We start from the raw sequence: 23,017 nt of genomic DNA, 5'->3' as shown, positions 1-23,017 counted from the left end.
CTCTCACTTCAATTTCATCCTATCCTGAGTTTCAAAACAATCACTGAACAAATTGTCTGAGTTCCAACGTGGCCATGACAACCCTGAAGCTACAGTAGACATAGCCAATTGTTCCAAAACATGATCGCTTGTCTTAAATCAAGATCAGAATTGTAATCCACAATACAAATCTTCTGACCAAATTCTAAAACTTTATCAAGAACCAGTTTGCCTCCTGTTAACAGTGTTCAGCATGGGATCATCTTAGATATCTTGTACTGAACATTGTTATAAATGGAATCAGGAGGAAATCAAAAGTAATAGTTACCAGGTGGGTTATGATAGGTAGGGACAATATAGTAAACTTAAAATATTAAGAGATGTACATAAGAGCTTACTCACTATTTTTATGGTCTTCAATTTAAATTCCCATAATGTTGTAAAAAGAGTCAGCACTGTGATTCAAAATTATTAAGAAGATGGTTTAAACCTACACTCCAATTGGTCCCATGCCAGGTCCACCGCCTCCATGAGGAATACAGAAAGTTTTATGCAGGTTTAAGTGAGACACGTCGGATCCATAGTCACCAGGACGACAGAGGCCCACCTGAAAGATTGCACCATTAGGGGAGAGAGTACCAGAACATCAGAGCTCTTAAAAACAATTTCCTTTCTGAAAGCAGCAAGAAAGAAACATGGTTTAAAAAAAGCTCACTAGCAGGTAACCACTTTATATTTCATTTGGGATTACAATTAGCTTTCAATTATTGTGGATAAGTTCAGGCTTGGCACATGTCAACCACCTATACCAAGCACCTCAAGAGTGATATAGGATGGAAAAGGTCCTTCAAAAACCTACATACATTAACATATATATTAACCGTTTTAATTCTAATCCCCATTCCCATTCCAACATGTCAGTCCAAGGCCTCCTCCAGTGCTATGATAAGGCCACTCTCAAGTTGGAGAAGCAACTCCTCATATTCCATCTGGGTAGCCTCCAACCTGATGGCGTGAACATTGATTTCTCCAACTTCCAGTACTTTTCCCCTCCCCCCACCTTGGCCCTCTTCTACCCCTTCTCTTCCCCTCACTTGCCTATTTTATTTGCCCCACATTCCTATCAGGCCATAAGGCTTTTCTCAGGGACACTATCAAACAAGACTTCATACTTACTCCACTTTTTTACATTACAACATTCAGAATTGAAGATGTTGCTCCATTGACCTGTGTTCAGGCATCTGTTAATGTTACAAAGGTACACTAAAGGACTGAGAGGTAAATCATGGTTCAAAAGGTTATCTGCCACAGGATTTATTTACACCATGGGCTCAGAATTAAGCATTCCCAAAGATGCAAGCGACATTCAAGTGAAATGTTAACAGAGAACCCCCTGAACAACACACTCGTTATGACCACAATAAGTTCTTACATTCTTCTAACATGAGGTGCCACTGAAGCTCCGAGATTTGACGGTATGCTTGAGAACTGCACTGTTACTTCTAAGCACACTGTGGTCTGGTCCTTCATTTTGTTCAGTCACTCAGGTTAAAAGGGTCAAGTCAGCAAACTGGCTGACAGAGCACAGCAGAGTTACACTGCATTAATTGCATCAATGGGCACTCCAACAGAATGGTAAGTACAGAGCTTTGTGCTTCATGGTGTACCCGGCATGTTGTAAGCTGCTTGTCAGTGCTGCACTGAAGTATTCATGACAGAAACAATACAGCCAGCCTCTGAGAACATTTTCAGTTTAAAAAGGGGTTCAGTGGACAGTCCAAGCCTAAGTTAACACGTGTGAACAGGTTACTGCTCTGTAAGTACACCACTCCTCCAAAGAGCCTCCTTGAAGATACCAAATCGCTAATATATCTGACACTCCATATTGATTTGGCACGGAACACAGTAAGCAATACAAATAAATGTGTGTTGTGCAATATTTCAATCCCATATATCCCAATTTATTTTAAATCCCATGATTTCATGCATAACCCCACATTTACTAAAACATGCACTATTTATAATCCCTGTCCAAGGGTAGTAAGGAACAACAGTCTCCCAAATTCATCAGAAGGGGGATGCCCATGGTGGAGACCTGAACTTATCTATAGGGGAAACATGGCTATGGAGGCCTTTCCAGCTTAGACCCTAGTCTAGCAGAATCCGCAAGGAGACCCGACTCAGGGAGAGGGGAAAAATATAAAGTCCTTTTTCACTGTGCTTCCATTGTTGCAAATCTCAAATCCTTAACACCATATTTTCTATCCGTAAACATCCAAACAAGAAAAGAGCAGTTTCTCCTGATATGTAACCAGGAGCACCAGGGCACAAAGTAATAAGCCTTCCACGTTAGCAGCTTCCTGTTGCTTCCATGCAGCAAAGCAGATGCACTACTGAACCCTAGTCCCTACCACCTGCTGTTGTGTACAGATGCTCACAGCACCTGATTCAGTGACATTGAAAACAGGCAGAAGTTACAGCACTCACCTGTGCATTCATGTTAGCCCCATCTAGGTAAACCTGTCCCCCATGATCATGGATCAGGCCACACACATCACTGATGTTCTCCTCAAACACTCCGTATGTGGATGGATAGGTGATCATGATGGCAGCCAGATTATCTTTATACTTGTCGACCTTCAGCAAAAAAGACAAACAGAGCTCTTCTTCATCACATTCCAAATAAATATTTGCATAGATTCAACAGATTCAAACTCTGATGAGATTTATTTTCTTACCTACTTAAAGGACTTTGCCTAAATGTTACTTCTTGAGGGAGGGAGTGAGGTCCTAAACCTAATGTGACAGTTATATCATGTCTTGCAGAACCACCATTTTTAACGGAGTTTCTCAAGATGGCAACCCATTCACGTGGAGAGATATGGTTTAAAAGAAGTGATCTCAAAAGTCAGGAAGGTTGAGGGATAGAACACTGGAGATTATGATTTATACACCTTTTAATGGAATTTGAGGTAGCAATCACGTTTTTTTCCAATATTTACTCAGGAAAAAATCTGCTCTGGTGGGAAGTTTGATGAACTAGGAGAAGTAATATTTGGGGTTGATACAGGTGGTGTTGAGGCAGAACTGAGTTTTGTGCGAAAAGGCAGGAGGTACAGCAGCCTTAGGTCCCAGACCACCAGGATCAGGTACAAGCATCAGTGTGGATAACTTTACTCACCTCAACAGTGAATTGACTCCACAACTTATAGACACACTTTCAAAGACTCTACAACTCACGTTCTCCGTATTATTTATTTACATTTTTATTATTTGCACAATTTGTCTTCTTTTGCACATTGACTGTCAGTTTTTGTTATTCAGATTTCATAAAAGTGATTGTAAATACCTGCTGGAAAATGAATCTCAAGGTATCATATGGTGACATATATGTACTTCAACAATAAATCAATGTTGAACTTGGTTGTGAAGAGTTTCTGGATATTATTGTTGAGGGTACATAAATATAGAGTAACAGGAGGGAGCCAAGGATAGATCTTTGGGAGACTCAAAGGCGAGGAGAGAAGACACTGCAAGTATGCTTCCACTGCAATGGAAAAGATGGAGGTGGAAAAGGAGAGTCCCACCCACTGTACAACAGTTGGATATTAAAAGGTAGATTACACAATGTAATATATGTAACAAATTTCATGACACATGTGAGTGACGATAAACCTGATTCTGATATGGGTCTCTATTGTGGACTGAGAGTGGGAAGGGGGCAGAGAGAGGACAATCATGGTTGGGAAAAGGGGAAGGGAGAGGGGAGGGAGCGGGAAGCACCAGAGAAACATTCTGTAATGATCAATAAACTAACTGTATGGAATCAAATTATCTTGCCTGGTGTCTCAGGACTCATGCCACCCCATCCTGGCACTCCTTCTCTGCCACCTATCCCACACCCCTCCCACGGCGCTCTACCCTCACCATTCCAAACATCCTTTGCTCGTGCCAGATTTACAAAGTTACTCTCTGCTCCATGTTGACAGATATAGTCCTGTTCAAAAGTCTTAGGCACCCTAGCTATACAGTACCTATAAAAAGCACTCCCCCACCCCCACAGCTGTTTTATTGCTTTTCAAGATTGAATCACAGTGGATTTAATTTCATTTTTTGATGCTGATCAATAGAAAAAGACAAAGTGAAAAGAGATCTCTACAAAATGATTTAAATTAATTACAAATATAAAATACAAAATAATTTGATTACTTCAGTATTCACCCCCTTCAAATCAGTATTTAGTAACTACACCTTTGGAAGCAATTACAGCCTTGAATCTGTGTGGATAGGTCACTGTTAGCTTTGCACATCTGGACACTGCAATTTTCCCATTCTTCTTTACAAAACTGCTCAAACTCTGTCAGATTGCATGGGGATCCTGAGTGAACAGCCCTATTCAAGTCCAGCTACAAATTCTCAATTGGATTGAGGGCTGGACTCTGACTTGGCCACTCCAGGACTCTAACTTTGCTATTTTTAAGCCATTCCTGAGTACCTTTGGCTTTATGCTTGGGGTCATTATCTTGCTAGAAAAAAAATCTTCTCGCATGTCACAGTTCTCTTGCAGACTGCATAAGGTTTTCCTCCAGGATTTCCAAGTATTGTGCTGCATTCATTTTACTCTCTACCGTAACAATCCTTTCAGGACCTGCTGTAGTGAAGTATCCCCACAGCGTGATGCAACCACCACTATGCTTTGCGGTAGGGATGGTGTGTTTCTGAAGATGTGTGGTGTTTGGCAGAATCAGAATCAAGTTTATTATCATCGGCAAGTGATGTGAAATTTGTTAACTTAGCAGCAGTAGTTCAATGCAATACATAATCTAGTAGAGGAAAAAAACAATAAACAAGTAAATCAATTACATATATTGAATAGATTTTTAAAAACATGCAAAAATAGAAATACTGTATATTTTTTAAAAAATGAGGTAGTGTCCAAACATTCAACGTCCGTTTAGGAATCCTATGGCGGAAGGAAAGAAGCTGAATTGCTGAGTGTGTGCCTTCGGGCTTCTGTATCTCCTACCTGATGGTAACAGTGAGAAAAGGGCATGCCCTGGGTGATGGAGGTCCTTAAAAATGGACGCTGCCTTTCTGAGCCACCACTCCCTAAGGATGTCCTGGGTACTTTGTAGGCTAGTACCCTCGATTCACAAACTTCTGCAGCTTCTTTCGGTCCTGTGCAGTAGCCCCTCCATACCAGACAGTGATGCAGCCTGTCAGAATGTTCTCCATAGTACAACTATAAAAGTTTTTCAGTGTATTTATTGACATGACAAATCTCCTCAAACTCCTAATAAAGTATAGCCGCTGTCTTGTCTTCTTTATAACTACATCAATATGTTGGTACCAGGTTAGATCCTCAGAGATCTTGACACCCAGGAACTTCAAACTGCTCACTCTCTCCACTTCTGATCCCTCTATGAGGATTGGTATGTGTTCCTTCGTCTTACCCTTCCTGAAGTCCACAATCAGCTCTTTTGTCTTATTGACATTGAGTGCCAGGTTGTTGCTGCGGCACCATTCCACTAGTTGGCATATCTCACTCCCGTACGCCCTCTCGTCACTACCTGAGACTCTACCAACAATGGTTGTACCGTCAGCAAATTTTGTAGATGGTATTTAAGCTATGCCTAGCCACACAGTCGTGTATATAGAGAGTAGAGCAGTGGGCTAAGCACACACCCCTGAGGTGCGCCAGTGTTGATCATCAGCGAGAGGGATATGTTATCACCAATCCACACAGATTGTGGTCTTCTGGTTAGGAAGTCGAGGATCCAATTGCAGAGGGAGGTACAGAGGCCCAGGTTCTGCAACTTCTCAATCAGGATTGTGGGTATGATGATATTAAATGCTGAGCTATAGTCAATGGGCAGCATCCTAACGTAGGTGTTCGTGTTGTTCAGGTGGTCTAAAGCCGTGTGGAGAGCCATTGAGATTGCGACTTTAAAGAAAACCTAACATCGGCCTTTGAGACGGAGATCACTGGGTCATCAGGTGCAGCAGGGTTTTTCACAGCTGTAATTGTGTTCTCCCTTTCAATGAGTGCATAGAAGGCATTGAGTTCATTCGGTAGTGAAGCATTACTGCATTCATGCTATTAGGTTTCGCTTTGTAGGATGTAATGTCTTGCGGTCCCTGCCAGAGTTGCCGTACATCCGATGTGGCCTCCAACCTCATTCAAAATTGTGTCGTCGCCCTTGAAATACCCCTCCGCAAATCATACCTGGTTTTCTGGTACAGGCTTGGGTCGCCAGACTTGAATACCAAAGATCTAGCCTTCAGCAGATGACATACCTCCTGCTTCATCCACGGCTTTTGGTTTGGGAATGTACAACAAGTCTTTGTGGGCACACACTCATCCACACAGGTTTTAATGAAGTTGGTAACATCTGCAGCATACTCATCCAGGATCAAAGATGAATCCTTGAATACAGTCCAGTCCACCAATTCAAAGCAGTCCTGTAGGCACTCCTGTGTTTCACTTGTCCATACCTTCTTGGTCCTCACTGCTGGTGCTGCAGTCTTCAGCCTCTGCCTGTACTCATAGAGTAGAAGTACAGCCAGGTGATCAGACTTCCCAAAGTGAGGGTATGGAATAGCACGGTAAGCATTCTTGATGGTGATGTAGCAATGGTCCAGAGCGTTGTTTCCTCTGGTATTGTAAGTGATCTGCTGATGATAATTGCCTAGTGATTTTTTCAGACTGGCCTGATTAAAATCTCCCAAAGCAATGGTGAAGGCGTTAGGATGCGCTGTTTCATGCATGTTATCAAACATAGTGTTTAGTCTGATGGCCACAAAGCTCAATTTTGGTTTCAGCTGACTTCAGAGTCTCCCACATGCCTTCTTGCAAACTCTAGCCAAGATTTCATGCGAGTTTTTTTTCCAACAGTGGCTTTCTCTTTGCCACTCTCTCATAAAGCTGCAATTGGTGAAGCATCTGGGCAACAGTGTTTTAGACGTACTCTCCCATCTCAGCCACTGAGGCTTGTAACTCCTCCAAGGTTGTCATAGGCCTCTTGGTGGCCTCCCTCACTCGTCCTCTTCTTGCACGGTCACTTAGTTTTTGAGGATGGCTTGCTCTAGGCAGATTTACAGCTGTGCCATATTCTTTCCATTTCTTGGGACCAGAATCAGAATCAGGTTTATTATCACCAGCATGTGACGTGAAATTTATTAACTTAGCAGCAGCAGTTCAATGCAATATATAATATAGAAGAGAAAAAATAAATAAATAGTCAATTACAGTATATGTATATTAAATACATAAACTGTAATTGTCCAAGGGTTCAATGTCCATTTAGGAATTGGATGGCAGAGGGGAAGGAGCTGTTCCTGAATCGCTGAGTGTGTGACTTCAGGCTTCTGTACCTCCTACCTGATGGTAACAGTGAGAAAAGGGCATGGCCTGGGTGCTGGAGGTCCTTAATAATGGACGCTGCATTTCTGAGACACCACTCCCCGAAGATGTCCTGAGTACTTTGTAGGCTAGTACCCAAGATGGGGTAATTTCAAAGGAGATGTGAGGGGCAAGTTTGTTTTTTTTCCTACACAGAGAGTTGTGGGTGCCTGGGATGGTGGTAGAGGCAGATACATTAGGGACTGTTAAAGAGATATTTAGATAGGCACATGAATGTGAGGAAAATAGATGGATACGGACATTGTGTAGGCAGAAGAGATTAGTTTAGTTGACTATTCGATTACTAATTTAATTGGCTCAGCAGAATGTTGTAGACCGAAGGACCTGTTCCTGTGCTGTACTGCTCTATGCTCTATTATCCTTCCAATTAACACCAGCGGCAAAGCAGGAGAAAGCAATGAAACTCCAGCTGCTCCACATGCATTTGGGAGAACTCAGGCAGAAATATAGATACTCTGCACCTACAGAATGAATCACAACTGACAAACACTTTTGACCCCCTGGTGGTCACAGGACATTGTCTTTACGGCACACTTCAGGCTCTCACAGCTATGGCAGATGCCCAATGAGACTACAGACTGTCCCTAGTGGTGCAGGAATGTAACTACAAAGATATTCCCCTCAGCAAATCTGAAGAAGCAATGCTTATCCAAATGTTAATTGTTGGAGTCAAAGATGGGAGGACACAGGACAGCCCACTGTCTAAAAAGCACGTATAGTGCTGGGACAAAGCATGCCCCACAATTCGTCACCAGGAGGCAGTCAAGACAGGCCTTACACAGATTCAGCCATCGCCAGTGGATAACAACCCACAGCCCACAGTCAACATCGTGTGAGCCTCTACAGAGACACTGCTGCTGTGGGGAAAGTCACAGTCATGGCAAGCATCAAAAGGCAGTCTGAGGGTTCTGTCAGAAGATAGGGTAACTTAAAAAGGTGTGCACCATGAGAAAACAGCAGAGTTCAACCATCAACCCCGCACAGGGAGATGGTCAGCACGAAGAAGTGGGCACTATTTTCTAAATCCAAGACACAGGCCATCAACACTAGCTTCTTATTTGGTTACACACACAGTGGACAACCAGCCAGTGAAATATGAGCTGGATACCAGGTCATTTGTCATGTTGGTAAGCGAATTATCCTCACACTAAAACTCCAAAATTATCACCACTGAACTCGGCATTCTGGAGCTACACGGAGATTGCATGGACGTGTGTGGTGTCTTTACGGCAGAAAGGGTTCACCAGGGGCACCTGATTCACTTACCCATGCATGTACCGGTGACCAGACAAGACCAAGATGGTGCTGGTGAGATGTGGCGATGTTTTGCGGGCAACCAACAGAATTGCTATGTATTGGACTAAATATACTTCTTCCGGACTATGATCACAATCCGCAGCCTGTAATTTCCCTTTGGGAACTGTGCTTTTGAACCGCCTGTGTGACCTGGTGTTTCTGCAGTATCCTGAACGATTCGACAAATGAGACTCTCAAGAATGCAGGAACAGCCGCAGTGGCCATTGCTGGAGCAGAGTGGCAGGGTCCAGGCCCAAGAACGAAAACTAATTGATGTTTAGCCTATTTAAGCACCGAACCAGATTAAAAGATCAAAGTGATAAGGCCGAGGGTGAAGGACAAACCGATGTTCAGCTCACTACTCCGAGAGGCTTTACTCACCTCTGCGCTGAACTGATCTGCGGCCTGCAGCCATCAGCACTCACCTCAGCACTGAACTGATCTGCAGCCTGCGGCCTGCAGCCATCAGCACTCACCTCTGCGCTGAACTGGCTCCGTGGCTGCGGCCTGCAGCCATCAGCACTCACCTCAGCACTGAACTGGCTCCGTGGCTGCACTCACTTTCGGGGACTCTGCAGTCCAGTGCTATCCTGTATCGACTGTATTGGAGGGGACCCCATATTGAATTCTTTATCATGAAAGCACCCAGCTGATGCTTAGGGTCAATACTGTGGTCAGGCAGCTAAGTTCCAGTTTAAGGGGAACTGCCAGCCAAAGTGCTATATGTGGTGGGCCCAAAGGCAGAAGAACTTGGTCGACTACAGAGAGCAGATCTCCTACAGCCAGCTTTCCACTAACAAATTCGCAGCAAGCAAGAGGCCATGAAACAAAAATACATTACGCACACCAGGCCATGAATGTTTGACGCCAGACGCAAAGTCTACACACACACATCTCGCAGCAAGAGAACTGGCTACCAGCTGTCATCTGGAATTGTCACAGTCAAATACAGAACTTGAGTCAACAGATTGGAAGGTGACATTTTGATCGTACACACCAACAAACTGATGGAGGACCGCAGTGAATTGCGGGGCCTCCTAAGGCAAGGAGGCATTCTCTTTTGGGCGCAGGCTTTCGAGTGCACATGCCTTTTCGTCTCGGGGGCCCAGTTCATCACTTCCACGCTCCGTGTGTACTGTTACTAACATGACTCAGTAAAAATAAGTTTCCATTATAATCACAGAGTAATTACAACCCAGTGTGTCAGCACAGGTGCATCACTAGCACAATTTTCATCAGACAAGTTACAAACATGCACAAATGTCAGAACGGAAAGTAGCTGAGAGTTAATTAAGACAACACTGCAATTTTCCTGCAGTATGGGTCATGATAATAGTGGAGATTTTGGTTGAGGTAAACCGATACCCAAGTTTGTTTTTCATGCACATAAAAGAGAGAATTAATGTGAAACCAAAATAAATAAAGCATCAATGGGTACAAAATGCTTCTGTGGTTGAAATTCATATTGTTTCATTTAAATGAAACCCAGTTTGTTCCTAGAGCTGCTCAGTGAGATCAAAGGTCAAAGTACATTATCAAAATATGCATACATTATACAACCTTGAGATTAGGCAGCCACAAAACAAGAAAACCCAAAAGAACACAAAGAAAAAGAGAGGGGGGGGAAGAGACAGAGAGAGGGGGGGGGAAAGAGAGAAAGAGAGGGGAAGAGAGAGAGGGGGAGAGAGGGAGAGAGGGGGAGAGAGAGAGAGAGAGAGAGAGAGAGAGAGAGAGAGAGAGAACGAGAACAAATCATGCAAACAATAAAAGCAAGCAGACAGCATTCAGAACAAAAGCAAGTCCTCCGACATGAAGCCTGGAGCAGCCAGCGCAGGCCCACAGCCTCAGCCTCGGTTCAACACATGGCAGAGCAAACATCACAGAGCGAGCCCAGAACCCCAAGCAGAACTGGCCGACTCTCGCTGCTGGTCCCGACACCCTGCCCCTTCAATCATCCACGTAACTCTGGGGACTTGTATGTGCATCAGTAAGCTCGACCGCAGCAGAACAAAACCTCTGTTGCAATCTACTGCTGTGGAAATATCAGTGGGCTGTACTTTGTCAGCAAGTTACACAGCCATCCAAAACTTTTATCAATGGCAGACAATAATTTCATACCAACGGACTGATACATTGCAGCTCCATCACACAGTACATTACCAATTTTATTCCACCAGTTAAGATACCACCAATGGCTTTACGACAGGTAGTGGTTCAATTCTAGTCAGCCCTCTATCATTTTCTGATGTCATATTTATTTTCCTTTTCACAATGCAGAGGTTGGTAACACCATACTACCATGCATATTGAATAGAAAATTAAAGGACAGCTTTAGAAATCAGTTTTCCATGACTGGGCATCACTTCTCTTACATTTCTATTAAAAGCAATTTGTATATTAAACACTGCATTCTATCCGTTCGTTGGGTTCTTTGCCTGCCCAGGAGATATAACTTGATAGCAGACACTTAATTTGGCTCTGCCTGCCCCTGAGACATTTATGCTTACTCCAGAGAGCATGGTGTGTTTCATTTATGAGAGGTGGCTACTTTTGGAAAGAAAGCACACTGGTACCCTTACTCTTCTGACTGGCTGCTATATGATAAGTGATGACAGAAGGCGTAATCATAAATAAGTTGATAAATGAGAAATTATCAATTAATGCAAATAATTTTGGATTAACAGTAATAATTAATACCACATTTTGTAAAAATGCCAGCGCAAATCTAAGTGAGTCTATCTGTATTTGATGGAGCCAGTAACCTACTCTTTACCGATGGAATAAAACTGATTATTGTATTGTGTAATGAACTGTAACACAGTATTTATTTTCTTTATAGTTTTCGATGCCCCAGATAAAGTACACTCCACTGTTGTTTCCAACAGCAGACTGCAATCAGAGTTACCAGCTATCCAGCAGAAATCCACCCCACTTCAACATTCACGGTACAAAGCTCCTTGCGAAGTGTGCACTTCAGAAATCTTAGTTCAGCGATTTTTTTTAAATATGGCCATGACTGAGAAAGGTGAACCTCAAGAGGTTTGAAATGCAGAACAAAGGATTGTATTAAAAAAAAAACACACTGGGCATATCAAGCATGAAAAACATTAAGAACGGTGTTTTGACAATCTGAATGTCATTCAGTCAGTTCTAGTGAAAGCTCATTAACCTGAAACATTCACTGTTTCCCTCTTCATAGCAATTTTCAGTTCTTATTTTAGATTCTCAGCATCGGCAATATTTTTTGCTTTTAACTGAAAGGTAGTACTAATTGTTTATGTAATGTTCGATAGAGATCCCACCACACTTATCCTATGGGAGCGGCATTATTCACATACCAGAGCCTTTAAATGTGCAACATCAATGTTTCCATTCTTGTCCACCTCGACTGGCTGGATTTTCATCCCTGCCATCTGTGCACTGGCAGGATTGGTGCCATGTGCTGATTTAGGGATAAGGCAGACCTGGATAGAAAAGGAAAGAGTTAAATGGTCAATGTCCAAAGGTAACTATCTACTCAAAACCTTGTGTATCGAATTTGATAAAAATGCTGAAATACCCTACATTATCCATTGCCAGTGACAGCTGTGTGCTGACAACTGGATCTTGTGGGTGCAGGCTAATCAGCAATCTATAATGACTGTGCAAACACTACAGAAATCAGAAGCTGTTTGAAGTACATGAGCCTATATTATTCTGTGATATTTTAGGATCTCACCAAACTAACTCAGTAATTTAACAAGAGACAAAGAGAAGATTCTTGACCTCTTTAAGCCAACATCAGAGTAAATAAAATTGAGCAACATATGAGTAAAAGAAATTGCATTCAAACTCAAACCTTGCTCCACAAAGCATCCTTTAAACATTAACCTTGATTTAGAAATACTTCTCAGTTACTGATTCAATCTGGAACTAGTATAACAGTGTACATATGGCCAAGGGTGGATGGGAGGGAGGAATGGGGCTTGTTTAGTTATTTTTCTGTGTTTGTGTGTTCTGCCAAGCATTGTGTGCATGCTGTGTTAGCACTGGAATGTGTGACGACACTCGTGGACCATGAGCACGTTCTTAGGTTGTGTTGGTCGTTAATGCAAACACTGCATTTCATTGTATATTGCGATGTAGACGCGATAAATAAAATTAATCTGAATCTTAAGTACCCAAGATTAATAAGTCTGTTGGCAATAAAGGATAGTAACATAAGTTTGACAGATTAATTTGGATGAATGATCATCTAGTGTGGCAACTGAAAAGCAGTAACCAACAATAAACAACAGGTGCAAGTTACACAAATTGACGTCTTGAGCCATCATTACTTGGGTAATGAAGTCCATTTGTAAGAGATTTGCTGTAAACACTCGTTAAGACATCATGCAGTACTTAGAGAATAAAACGCTAAAGGGCACATTTTGAGTATTTACACATCAAAAATCAAATGTAGGCGAGCACTTCACGAAGCAACCACGTTCAGTCTGCAATTGTCACCTTGAGATCCTGGTTACCAGCCATTTTAATTCACTAGCCTACTCTAACCTCTCCTCTGTGGCCAGCTGCACTATTACAAGGAGCTGCAATACAAGCACCATATCACACGTATGAGCAAACTGCAACTTTGAGGACTCATTCTGAATGCTCCAAATATAGATAGCTCCCTCTTTTTTCTGAAAGCTGGCCTTATTTGCCAGCCAATCCTTTTTCTATATATAATCGCACCATACAATACAAAATGAGCAATATATCACACAGGCAAAGCAACTTAGTCTTATCTTCACTGTATCCTATCAGACATTCCTTTGTCACACCCTTCTCTGCCCCCAACACCATTTTCTTTCCCTCTTTCTCAATTCTGTTGAAAGTTCAGTGCCAGATACAGTAACTCTCCCTCTTTTCACGAATGATATCTGACTTGCTGATTTCTCTAACACTTTCTATTTTTGTGTAAAAAAAATGATCCAAGATTTTGATGTAAGAGGCGAGGAAACTGTTTTATAATGGGACTGCTTCCCAACAATTATGTCCTACAAAAATCACTGCTTGGTTTTAACAAGCTCAGATAAGGCTTAATAATATTCTATTTGTCTAATGATATACTGCATACTTTAAAACTACCTTTGAAACAACATCAAAGAGCATACTTTGGGTATAGTATCAATTGTTCACTAAGCCTAAAGGGTTAATTTTGTAATCTGGGTTACATTTATGGATCATAAACTACCCACTGTTACAAGGCTATAATTTATTTCTTGGTGAACAGACTAAAGGTGTGTTCGACAAAGTTACATAATGATTCCTGAATTTAGTTTTGTGTATGAGGTGTATGGCAGGGATAGAGGCCAGGGAAGCGACCGGGGGAAAAGAGCAATATGAAGAGTAGAAATTGCAAAACACCTGGTATCAGACTTGGAAAAACTAAGTGGCTATTCGGGGAATGAAAATTCTTGGAACAGTTAAAAAGGTTCATATTCCAATTCTCTGGCCTGCACTAGTGAAGTCACAAGGTTGAGAAGAATCTGCAATACCAAAACTAAAAATGTTAGGAAACCCCACCATAGAGAAAGCTGACAATTATAACACCCAGCAACACACACAACATGCTGGTGGAACGCAGCAGGCCAGGCAGCATCTATAGGAAGAGGTACAGGCGACATTTCGGGCCGAGACCCTTCGTCAGGCCTAACTGAAGAAGAGATAGTGGGAGGGGGAGGGGGAGATCCAAAATGAGAGGAGAAGACAATCTATGTTCCGTGCCTATTCTGGTATCCATCCCCCACTCTTCCTTCGCTACATCGACGACTGCATTGGCGCTGCTTCCTGCACGCATGCTGAGCTTGTTGACTTCATTAACTTTGCCTCCAACTTCCACCCTGCCCTCAAGTTTACCTGGTCCATTTCTGACACCTCCCTCCCCTTTCTAGATCTTTCTGCCTCTATCTCTGGAGACAGCTTATCTACTGATGTCTACTATAAGCCTACTGACTCCCACAGCTACCTGGACTATTCCTCTTCCCACCCTCTCTCTTCCAAAAATGCCATCCCCTTCTCGCAATTCCTCTGTCTCCGCCGCATCTGCTCTCAGGATGAGGCTTTTCATTCCAGGACGAGGGAGATGTCCTCCTTTTTTAAAGAAAGGGGCTTCCCTTCCTCCACCATCAACTCTGCTCTCAAACGTATCTCTCCCATTTCACGCACATCTGCTCTCACCCCATCCTCCCGCCACCCCACTAGGGATAGGGTTCCCCTTGTCCTCATCTACCACCCCACCAGCCTCCAGGTCCAACATATTATTCTCTGTAACTTCTGCCACCTCCAACGGGATCCCGCCACCAAGCTCATATTTCCCTCCCCCTCCTTTCTGCTTTCCGCAGGGATCGCTCCCTACGCGACTCCCTTGTCCATTCGTTCCCCCCATCCCTTCCCACCAATCTCCCTCCTGGCACTTATCCTTGTAAGCGGAACAAGTGCTACACATGCCCTTACACTTCCTCCCTCACCACCATTCAGGGCCCCAGACAGTCCTTCCAGGTGAGGCAACACTTCACCTGTGAGTCGGCTGGGGTAATATACTGCGTCCGGTGCTCCCGGTGCGGCCTTCTATATATTGGCGAGACCCGATGCAGGCTGGGAGACCGTTTCGCTGAGCATCTACACTCTGTCCGCCAGAGGAAGCAGGATCTCCCAGTGGCCACACATTTTAATTCCACATCCCATTCCCATTCTGACATGTCTATCCACAGCCTCCTCTACTGTCAAGAGGAAGCCACACTCAGGTTGGAGAAACAACACCTGGGCATGAACATTGACTTCTCTAAATTCCGTTAATGGCCCTCCTTCCCTTCTTACCCCATCCCTTATTTATTTATTATTTTTCCTCCGTTTTTTTCTCTCTCTCTTTTTTCTCCCTCTGTCCCTCTCACTATAACTCCTTGCCTGATCTCCATCTTCCTCCGGGCTCCCCTCCCCCTTTCTTTCTCCCTAGGCCTCCCGTCCCATGATCCTCTTCCTTCTCCAGCCTTGTATCCTTTTTGCCAATCAACTTTCCAGCTCTTAGCTCCATCCCTCTCCCTCCTGTCTTCTCCTATCATTTTGGATCTCCCCCTCCCCCTCCCACTTTCAAATCTCTTACTATCTCTTCTTTCAGTTAGTCCTGACGAAGGGTCTTGGCCCAAAACGTCGCCTGTACCTCTTCCTATAGATGCTGCCTGGCCTGCTGCGTTCCACCAGCATTTTGTGTGTGTTACTTGAATTTCCAGCATCTGCAGATTTCCTCGTGTTTGCGATAATAACACTGAGATGAGCCTCTGAGCATTCTTATTGTATTCCAAAGTGACTTTTCTAATTACACCAGTGGAAGAACTTCAACAGCATTGAATATAGAAAAAGCCACATCTTGTAGCTTCATGAAGAAAGGTCTATGTTTCATGACAAGACAATCACAATTTTGGTCCCTTTATTGAAAGAAAAAGAGATACAGTTGCATTGAATCAGTCCAAAGAAGGTTCATCAGGGTGATTCTGAGATAAGAGAGTTGTCTTATCAAGAGTTGATAAGATTGAGGGATGTTCTTATAAAAACATATAAGATGTCAAGGTGGCTTAACTAGGCCGATTCAAGATTCAAAGATTCAAAGCACAAAAAATAAATAAGTTATGCACCTTGAAATTTATCTGCGAACAGGCAGCCACAAAGCAAGAAACCCAAATATCGCAATTAAAAAAACACAAAACCCACTGTGCAGAGTAAGAGAGAGAGAAAACACTCACACATCATGCAAACAAAAGAAACAAACCAACAACATTCCAATCCAGACCCAGTACCCAGATCTGCTCCCAGAGGGAACAGCCAGAGTAGGCCCATTTGATGTGTTATGTTGTTTCCATTGATGGAAGAGTCTCATACAAGGGAACATAGCTACAAGAGACTGGTTACTTAAAACAGTGTGTGGAAATTTCTTCCCTCAGAGGAATGTGAATCTCTGAAATTCAGTGCCTCCAAGGTTGGTGGTGGCATTAGATATATTTAAGGTGGGGATAGAATAATATGTGAAAGATTGAGGATTTGAGGGCTATGTGGAACTGGCACAGAAGAGGAATTGAGGCCAGCATAGGTCAGCCATGGTCATATTGAATGGCAGGGCAGGCATGAGGGGCTGAGTAGGCCTACTCCACTCTGTTCCTCTGACAGGCTTGGCATTTGGAAGGCTGTAACAGGTACAGATGCATCCACAGTCCTGTCATACTCCAACTATTTATAGACCACAATCTACTCCCATTCTCCCACTTAATTTCTTGTGATTTATCCGCTCTCACTTGCGTATTATCGCCTCCCACTCTGATATTCTAATTATCCACCTACACGCACAGCAATTTGCAGGAATCACTGAACCTGCCGTCTGCACTTCTTTGGGATGTAGGAGGAAACTGAAGAAAAGGGAGAAACCCACACGGCCGAAGGAAGAACATGCAAATTCCACACAGGGCTGGAGATCAGGATCGAAACTCTGCCTACTGAACAAATTCCTGCTTTTAAAAAAACCTTATTTGCTGCAACGTTTCACAGTGTGATTAAACAAAATGTTGCAGAAAGTTCCAGTAAAGGTAGACAACATTGGCTTAGTTGGCTCATTTATGGTTTGGTGTTGCAAGTTGTCCTCAACCTTGTGGCTTTACTACACAGTATGGCAGTGGCTTTCTGTACCAGCGACCAGGGTTTAATTTCTGCTGTTGTCTGTAAGGAGTTTGTATGTTCTCCCTGTGACCGTGTGGGTTTCCTCCAGGTGCTCTGGTTTCCTCCCACAGTCCAAAGATGTACCAGTTGGTAGGTTAAATGGTCATTGTAAACTGTCCTGTCATTAAAATTGGATTAAATTGGGGGATTTCTGGGTGTCGCGGCTCAAATGGCCAGAAGGGCCTATTCTGTGCTGTATGTCGATCGACAAATAAATAAATATTTAGGCCAGAGTACTGAAATCAGAAATGTTTCAGATTAGATTAGATTCAACTTTATTGTGATTGTGCCGAGTACAGATACAAAGCCAATGAAGTGCAATTAGCATCTGACCAGAAGTGCAAAAGAACAGTGTTATTTACAAAATAACTGCGAATAAAAAATGCTACAGCACACAAATATAAAAGTACTGAGACAGTACAATATGGGTGCAATACTGCTTGGCGCTGTGATGTGAGATTCAGCAGGGTCACAGCCTCACGGAAGAAGCTCTTCCTGTGCCTGCCGGTGCGGGAGCGGAGGCTCCTGTAGCGCCTACCAGATGGGAGGAGAGTAAAAATTCCATGGTTAGGGTGAGGTGCATCCCTGATAATGCCTTTCGCCCTGCCCAGGCAGCGTTTATGGTAGATGTTCTCAATGGTGGGTAATTGGGTGCTGATAATCCGCTGGGCAGTTTTCACCACACGCTGGAGTGCTTTGCAGTCCGATACGGGACAATTGCCATACCACACTGAGATGCAGTTGGTGAGGATGCTCTCAATGGTACAGCGGTAAAAGTCCATCAGTATCCTGGGACAGAGGTGAACTTCCTTGATGCTCCGCAAGGAATAAAGGCGCTGTTGCGCCTTTTTGATCAGGTGGAGTTCCAAAATAAATGAATGAACCTTTATAATAAAATTGTTTCAAATGTCAGAATTAGATTTAAACCACAGAAAGTTTCCACTTACTTAAAACTTGGTTAGAAAAGTCATCAGTAAAATTCAAAAAATTTATTAAGAGGCTCAAAATGGAAGAAATAAATTAATATTTTTAAGGTAATAATTGTATGCTTTAATCAATGTTAAATTAAATGAACAAACCTATGATCTGGAAAATCAGGTGAAAAGTTGACAGCTGATGTAAAGCATCTATGGGTCAAAAATTCAGATGGACCATGGAAAACAAGTTGTCCCAAGTAAAGGATCTGTGTTTATTCCAGGGAGTGTCTATAACTTTAATCACTTGCCAGTATCTCCCATCTATTCATAGACACACAATTGCTTCCACAGTTCCAGTACCATTTTGTTTACCCATTTACTCTAGATCAGTGCACAATCAATACCCCAGCCAACCACCAGAGGGAAGCAGTTCTTTAACAAGAGCTGACACATTATTCTGGGAACAACTTTGCATACTATAATCTAACTTCATAGATAAAAAGTATGTAGCTGGAGAATCAGCACTGTTAACCTTTGCTGAATTCTGCTAAATCTCATTACCTTAATGCAGTTTCCTCTTGGAAAGAGAAGAGAGGGAAATAATTTCTGGGGGCTTGTCCTGTTCTTCTATAGTAAACATGACCCAAAAACACTCATGAAAATAGCAGGATTAGGCCATTGAGCCCCTCAAACCTGTCCTGCAATTCACTATCATTATGGCTGATCTGCCCCAGTTTTCAACTCCTTTTCTTTGCCTTAGCACTGAATTCCTAAAACTTTCAAAAATGTATCTACCCCTGACAAGGTAGTCTCCACAAACGTCTGGCGTAGAGAAACCACACTCTGCAAAGAGAAATTCCTTCATATATCAGGTTTCACTAACTGCCCTCTGTCTTGTAAATATATACCCTCACTTGAGGCTCTCCCACAAGTTAAACCTCAAACTTTGCCCTGTTTTGCCCCAATGGATCTAATATTTTTCAATAAACTCACCTACATTCATAGTCATAGTCATACTTTATTGATCCTGAGGGAAATTGGGTGCTAAGCTCATAAGAATACATGAATGTTTTTAGCCACATGAAAGATGACACCCACGTCCCAGGAATCAGCCTGGTGACTGGGAAGTAACTATGGTAACCCATAGAATATGGATCAGGGGCCATGGTTCTTCCAAGGTTAGAGCAGAGAGACTGGATATCCACCATGAAGCCTTGGTGGGTAGGAAGGTCATGATCATGGAGTATTTGGAGTTTGGGGTATGGATTGGGAGGGCAAAGAATCCAAAGAGAGAAGTAACAGCAGGCATGGTGATAATGCTCTAGACAACGATAAAAAATAAGGGACAAAATGTGCCACTTCATTGGATGGAAACTCAACATACATCAAGCCTGGCTTTGTTGTCACTATTTAGACCCTGATAATCAGGACGAGAAGAAATAAAACCAGGAATAAAGCAAATAATCCAGCAGTGACTCCATCAGATAAAATTGACACATGCAGCTTGAAGAATATTGAGGAACTTCTTACGGATTCAGCTGCTGAGTATTTCCAACATTCACTTTTGTTCTTAATTTATTGATCTGTTGCCTAAATTCAGACGTCGGTGTAGCTGGTGGATGAGACATATCAGAGCAAACCCAGGGGAAGTTCTTACTGTGAGGTTTCAGAGGTGCACTGAATTGAGGGGTGAGCAGAAGATGGTAGAGTTTGGTTTGGTTTGGGGGTGGGTCAGTGGTTATCAAGACTCAAACGTGGCATAGAAACATAGTTCAGACCAAACCAGGAGGTTTGTCTCTCGTACAGGTCCTTGAGAGCCAGATCAATACCAGCTTGCAGTGGCTCTATTCCTGGTTGGGGCAACTGTAACGAAAATCAAGTTCCCTTGGGATCAATAAAGTATGAATATGACTATGACCATGACCATGACTAATATACACAGCTGTGACACTAACAGCCATAAACTCCCTAGGCAACCAGAAAGGTCTACACAGCAGCACCAGGTATTCCAGACCTGGGGAATAAAAGGATTTGAGGGCATGCACATTCCTGGGGTCGCACCAGGTATTATTGACCATGAAGCATACCCCACCTCCTTTACTCTTCCCAGAGGGGTTTTTACACCTGTCTCCCGGAACAGGGAGAACCCAGAGGGCTCAATGACGTGATCCGGTATCTCCTCCATCAGCCAGGTCTCCACGAAGCACAAAACGTTACATTCCTTTGTTTTCCGTGGTAGGAAATTCTGGCTCTCAGTTCATACAGCTTATTATACAGGGACAGAACGTTCACCAGGAGTGTGCTAGGGAGTGGCGGCCAAACAGCACCGGTCACACTCAAAGCATTAGTCAGGTAAGAATTAAATTATTACTACTGAACTTAAAATCTAACCAAATGAACAGCAGATCAGAAACAGTTGCTGAGTCTTTACTGGTATCAAGATTAAGAACATAATGTTAATTTGTAAGTCACCTTTGAGAGAAGATCTAGCAGGAACAGCAGAAAAGAGCAAACAGTTTAGGCAAGGAACACACATAAAAGTTGCTGGTGAACGCAGCAGGCCAGGCAACATCTCTAGGAAGAGGTACAGTCGACGTTTCGGGCTCAGACCCTTTGTCAGGACTAACTGAAAGAAGAGCTAGTAAGAGATTTGAAAGTGGGAGGGGAAGGGGGAGATCCAAAATGATAGAAGACAGGAGGGGGAGGGATGGAGCTTTACAGGTGATTGGCAAAAGGGATATGAGAGGATCATGGGATAGGAGGCCTAGGGAGAAAGAAAAGGTGGGGGGGGGGGAGCCCAGAGGATGGGCAAGGGGTATAGCGAGAGGGACAGAGGGAGAAAAAGTGAGAGAAAGAATGTATGTATATAAAGAAATAAATTAATAACGGATGGGGTACAAGGGGGAGGTGGGGCATGAACATTGACTTCTCAAACTTCCACTAATGCCCCCCCTCCCCCTCATACCCCATCCGTTATTTATTTATATACACACATTCTTTCTCTCTCTCTCCTTTTTCTACCTCTGTCCCCCTCACTATACCCCTTGCCCATCCTCTGTGCTTTCCCCCCTCCCCCTTTTCTTTCTCCCTAGGCCTCCTGTCCCATGATCCTCTCATATTCCTTTTGTCAATCACCTGACCAGCTCTTGGCTCCATCCCTCCCCCTCCTGTCTTCTCCTATCATTTTGGATCTACCCCTCCCCCTCCCACTTTCAAATCTCTTACTAGTTCTTCTTTCAGTTAGTCCTGATGAAGGGTCTCGGCCCGAAACATCGACTGTACCTCTTCCTAGAGATGCTGCCTGGCCTGCTGCGTTCACCAGCAACTTTTATGCATGTTACTTGAAATTCCAGCATCTGCAGATTTCCTTGTGCTTGCGAGCTTAGGCAAGGATTGGGCATTAGCAGATAACTGATAACAAAAATCAAAACACATCCAGTCTGAAGATATAGTGTAGCACATGCAATTTCAACATGGGATTACACAGATAACACTGGTGTTTGCTGCAAATCAAAGATTGAAATGTTTTATTTTAACTTACACCAGTGACTACTCCACACAAAATGCTGGAGATACTCGGCAGGTATGGCGGCATCTATGAAGTGAATTCTTGATGAAGGATCTCAATCAAAGCCGCCATTGTCCATTTCCCTTCACTAATGCTGTCCTAGTCACTGGGTTCCTCCAGCACTTTGTGTGTTACTCCAGAGTCCAACATCTGCAGCCTCTTGTGTCTCTAACTTGTGAGACAGATGACCCTGTCTGCAGAATAACTGGAATCTGCAGCCTTGAATCAAGGAGGAATAAAAACATTTTTGTGGTTCTTACCCCGATCTTGTTTGCAGTATGGTTACAACACCTCATCACTGTTGACCTGACGGTAAGGAGGAAGAGGATTAAAGGGAATCTGAGGAAGTATTTTTAACCTAGTTAGTGGAAGGAATCTGGATGCAATGCCTATTGGGTTGTGCATATGGGTGCTCTCAAAACATTCAAGATGTATCCAGGTGAGGAGATGAATTGAAAAGGTGTTGAAGAATACAGACAAATTATTGGTGAATGGGATTAGCGTAGATAGGTCATTGATGGATGATGCAGATGTGGTGGGCTGAAGGAGTTGTTTCTGAGCCGTGTGCCTCCATCTCTCTAAGGTACTGAGGATTGGAACATAGACAAAGAGTGCCAACAGTAGTTCTGATTTATTCACTGTTAGAACAGAACTACACAGGAACAGGCCTTCGACCATCGGACAGAGCAGCACGGGAACAGGACTTTCGACCTACGATATCTGTGCTGTGCATGATGGCAAATTAAACTAACCCCTGTTGCCTACACATGATCTTAGAACTCTCCTTTGCTGAATATTCATATACCTATCTAAAGGGGAACGTCGACTCAGAACATGAGAGGCCTGCACCCCCGCCTCCCCCATCTAAACACCTCTTAAACATCACCACTAGAAAAAGAGATCAGGACTGACTAAACCACATCTCCTTGGGGTTAGGAGCTGATGCCTGAAGGATAGTGGCCTTAGTGTTAGTTCTGCAATGCCATGCAACCAATTCATATCTCTGGATGATGCACATAAAATCAGTTCTCTGGGAAGACAGCCTAGAATGGATAATAAATTTTGATCCTTTAATTCTTATCTCTAATTTCCCTAACATGGTCCTGTAGT

General features: G+C 43.2%; 1 protein-coding gene across 1 annotated transcript in view; it reads right to left on the bottom strand.

The window, feature by feature from the left end:
- The window catches only part of gldc (glycine dehydrogenase (decarboxylating)), a 205,793-nt gene that overhangs the window by 27,023 nt on the left and 155,753 nt on the right, over positions 1 to 23,017 (bottom strand). The window contains exons 17-19 of the mRNA XM_063049181.1: positions 12,037 to 12,162; positions 2,467 to 2,616; positions 474 to 586 (exon numbers count right to left, since the gene is read on the bottom strand). Of these exons, the coding sequence (XP_062905251.1) occupies positions 474 to 586; positions 2,467 to 2,616; positions 12,037 to 12,162 (389 nt within the window). The remainder of the gene's footprint in view (positions 1 to 473; positions 587 to 2,466; positions 2,617 to 12,036; positions 12,163 to 23,017) is intronic.

The sequence above is a fragment of the Mobula hypostoma genome, chromosome 5 (assembly GCF_963921235.1).
Source record: "Mobula hypostoma chromosome 5, sMobHyp1.1, whole genome shotgun sequence".
Lineage (NCBI taxonomy): Eukaryota > Metazoa > Chordata > Chondrichthyes > Myliobatiformes > Myliobatidae > Mobula > Mobula hypostoma.
This window is presented reverse-complemented; position numbering and strand designations above follow the sequence as displayed.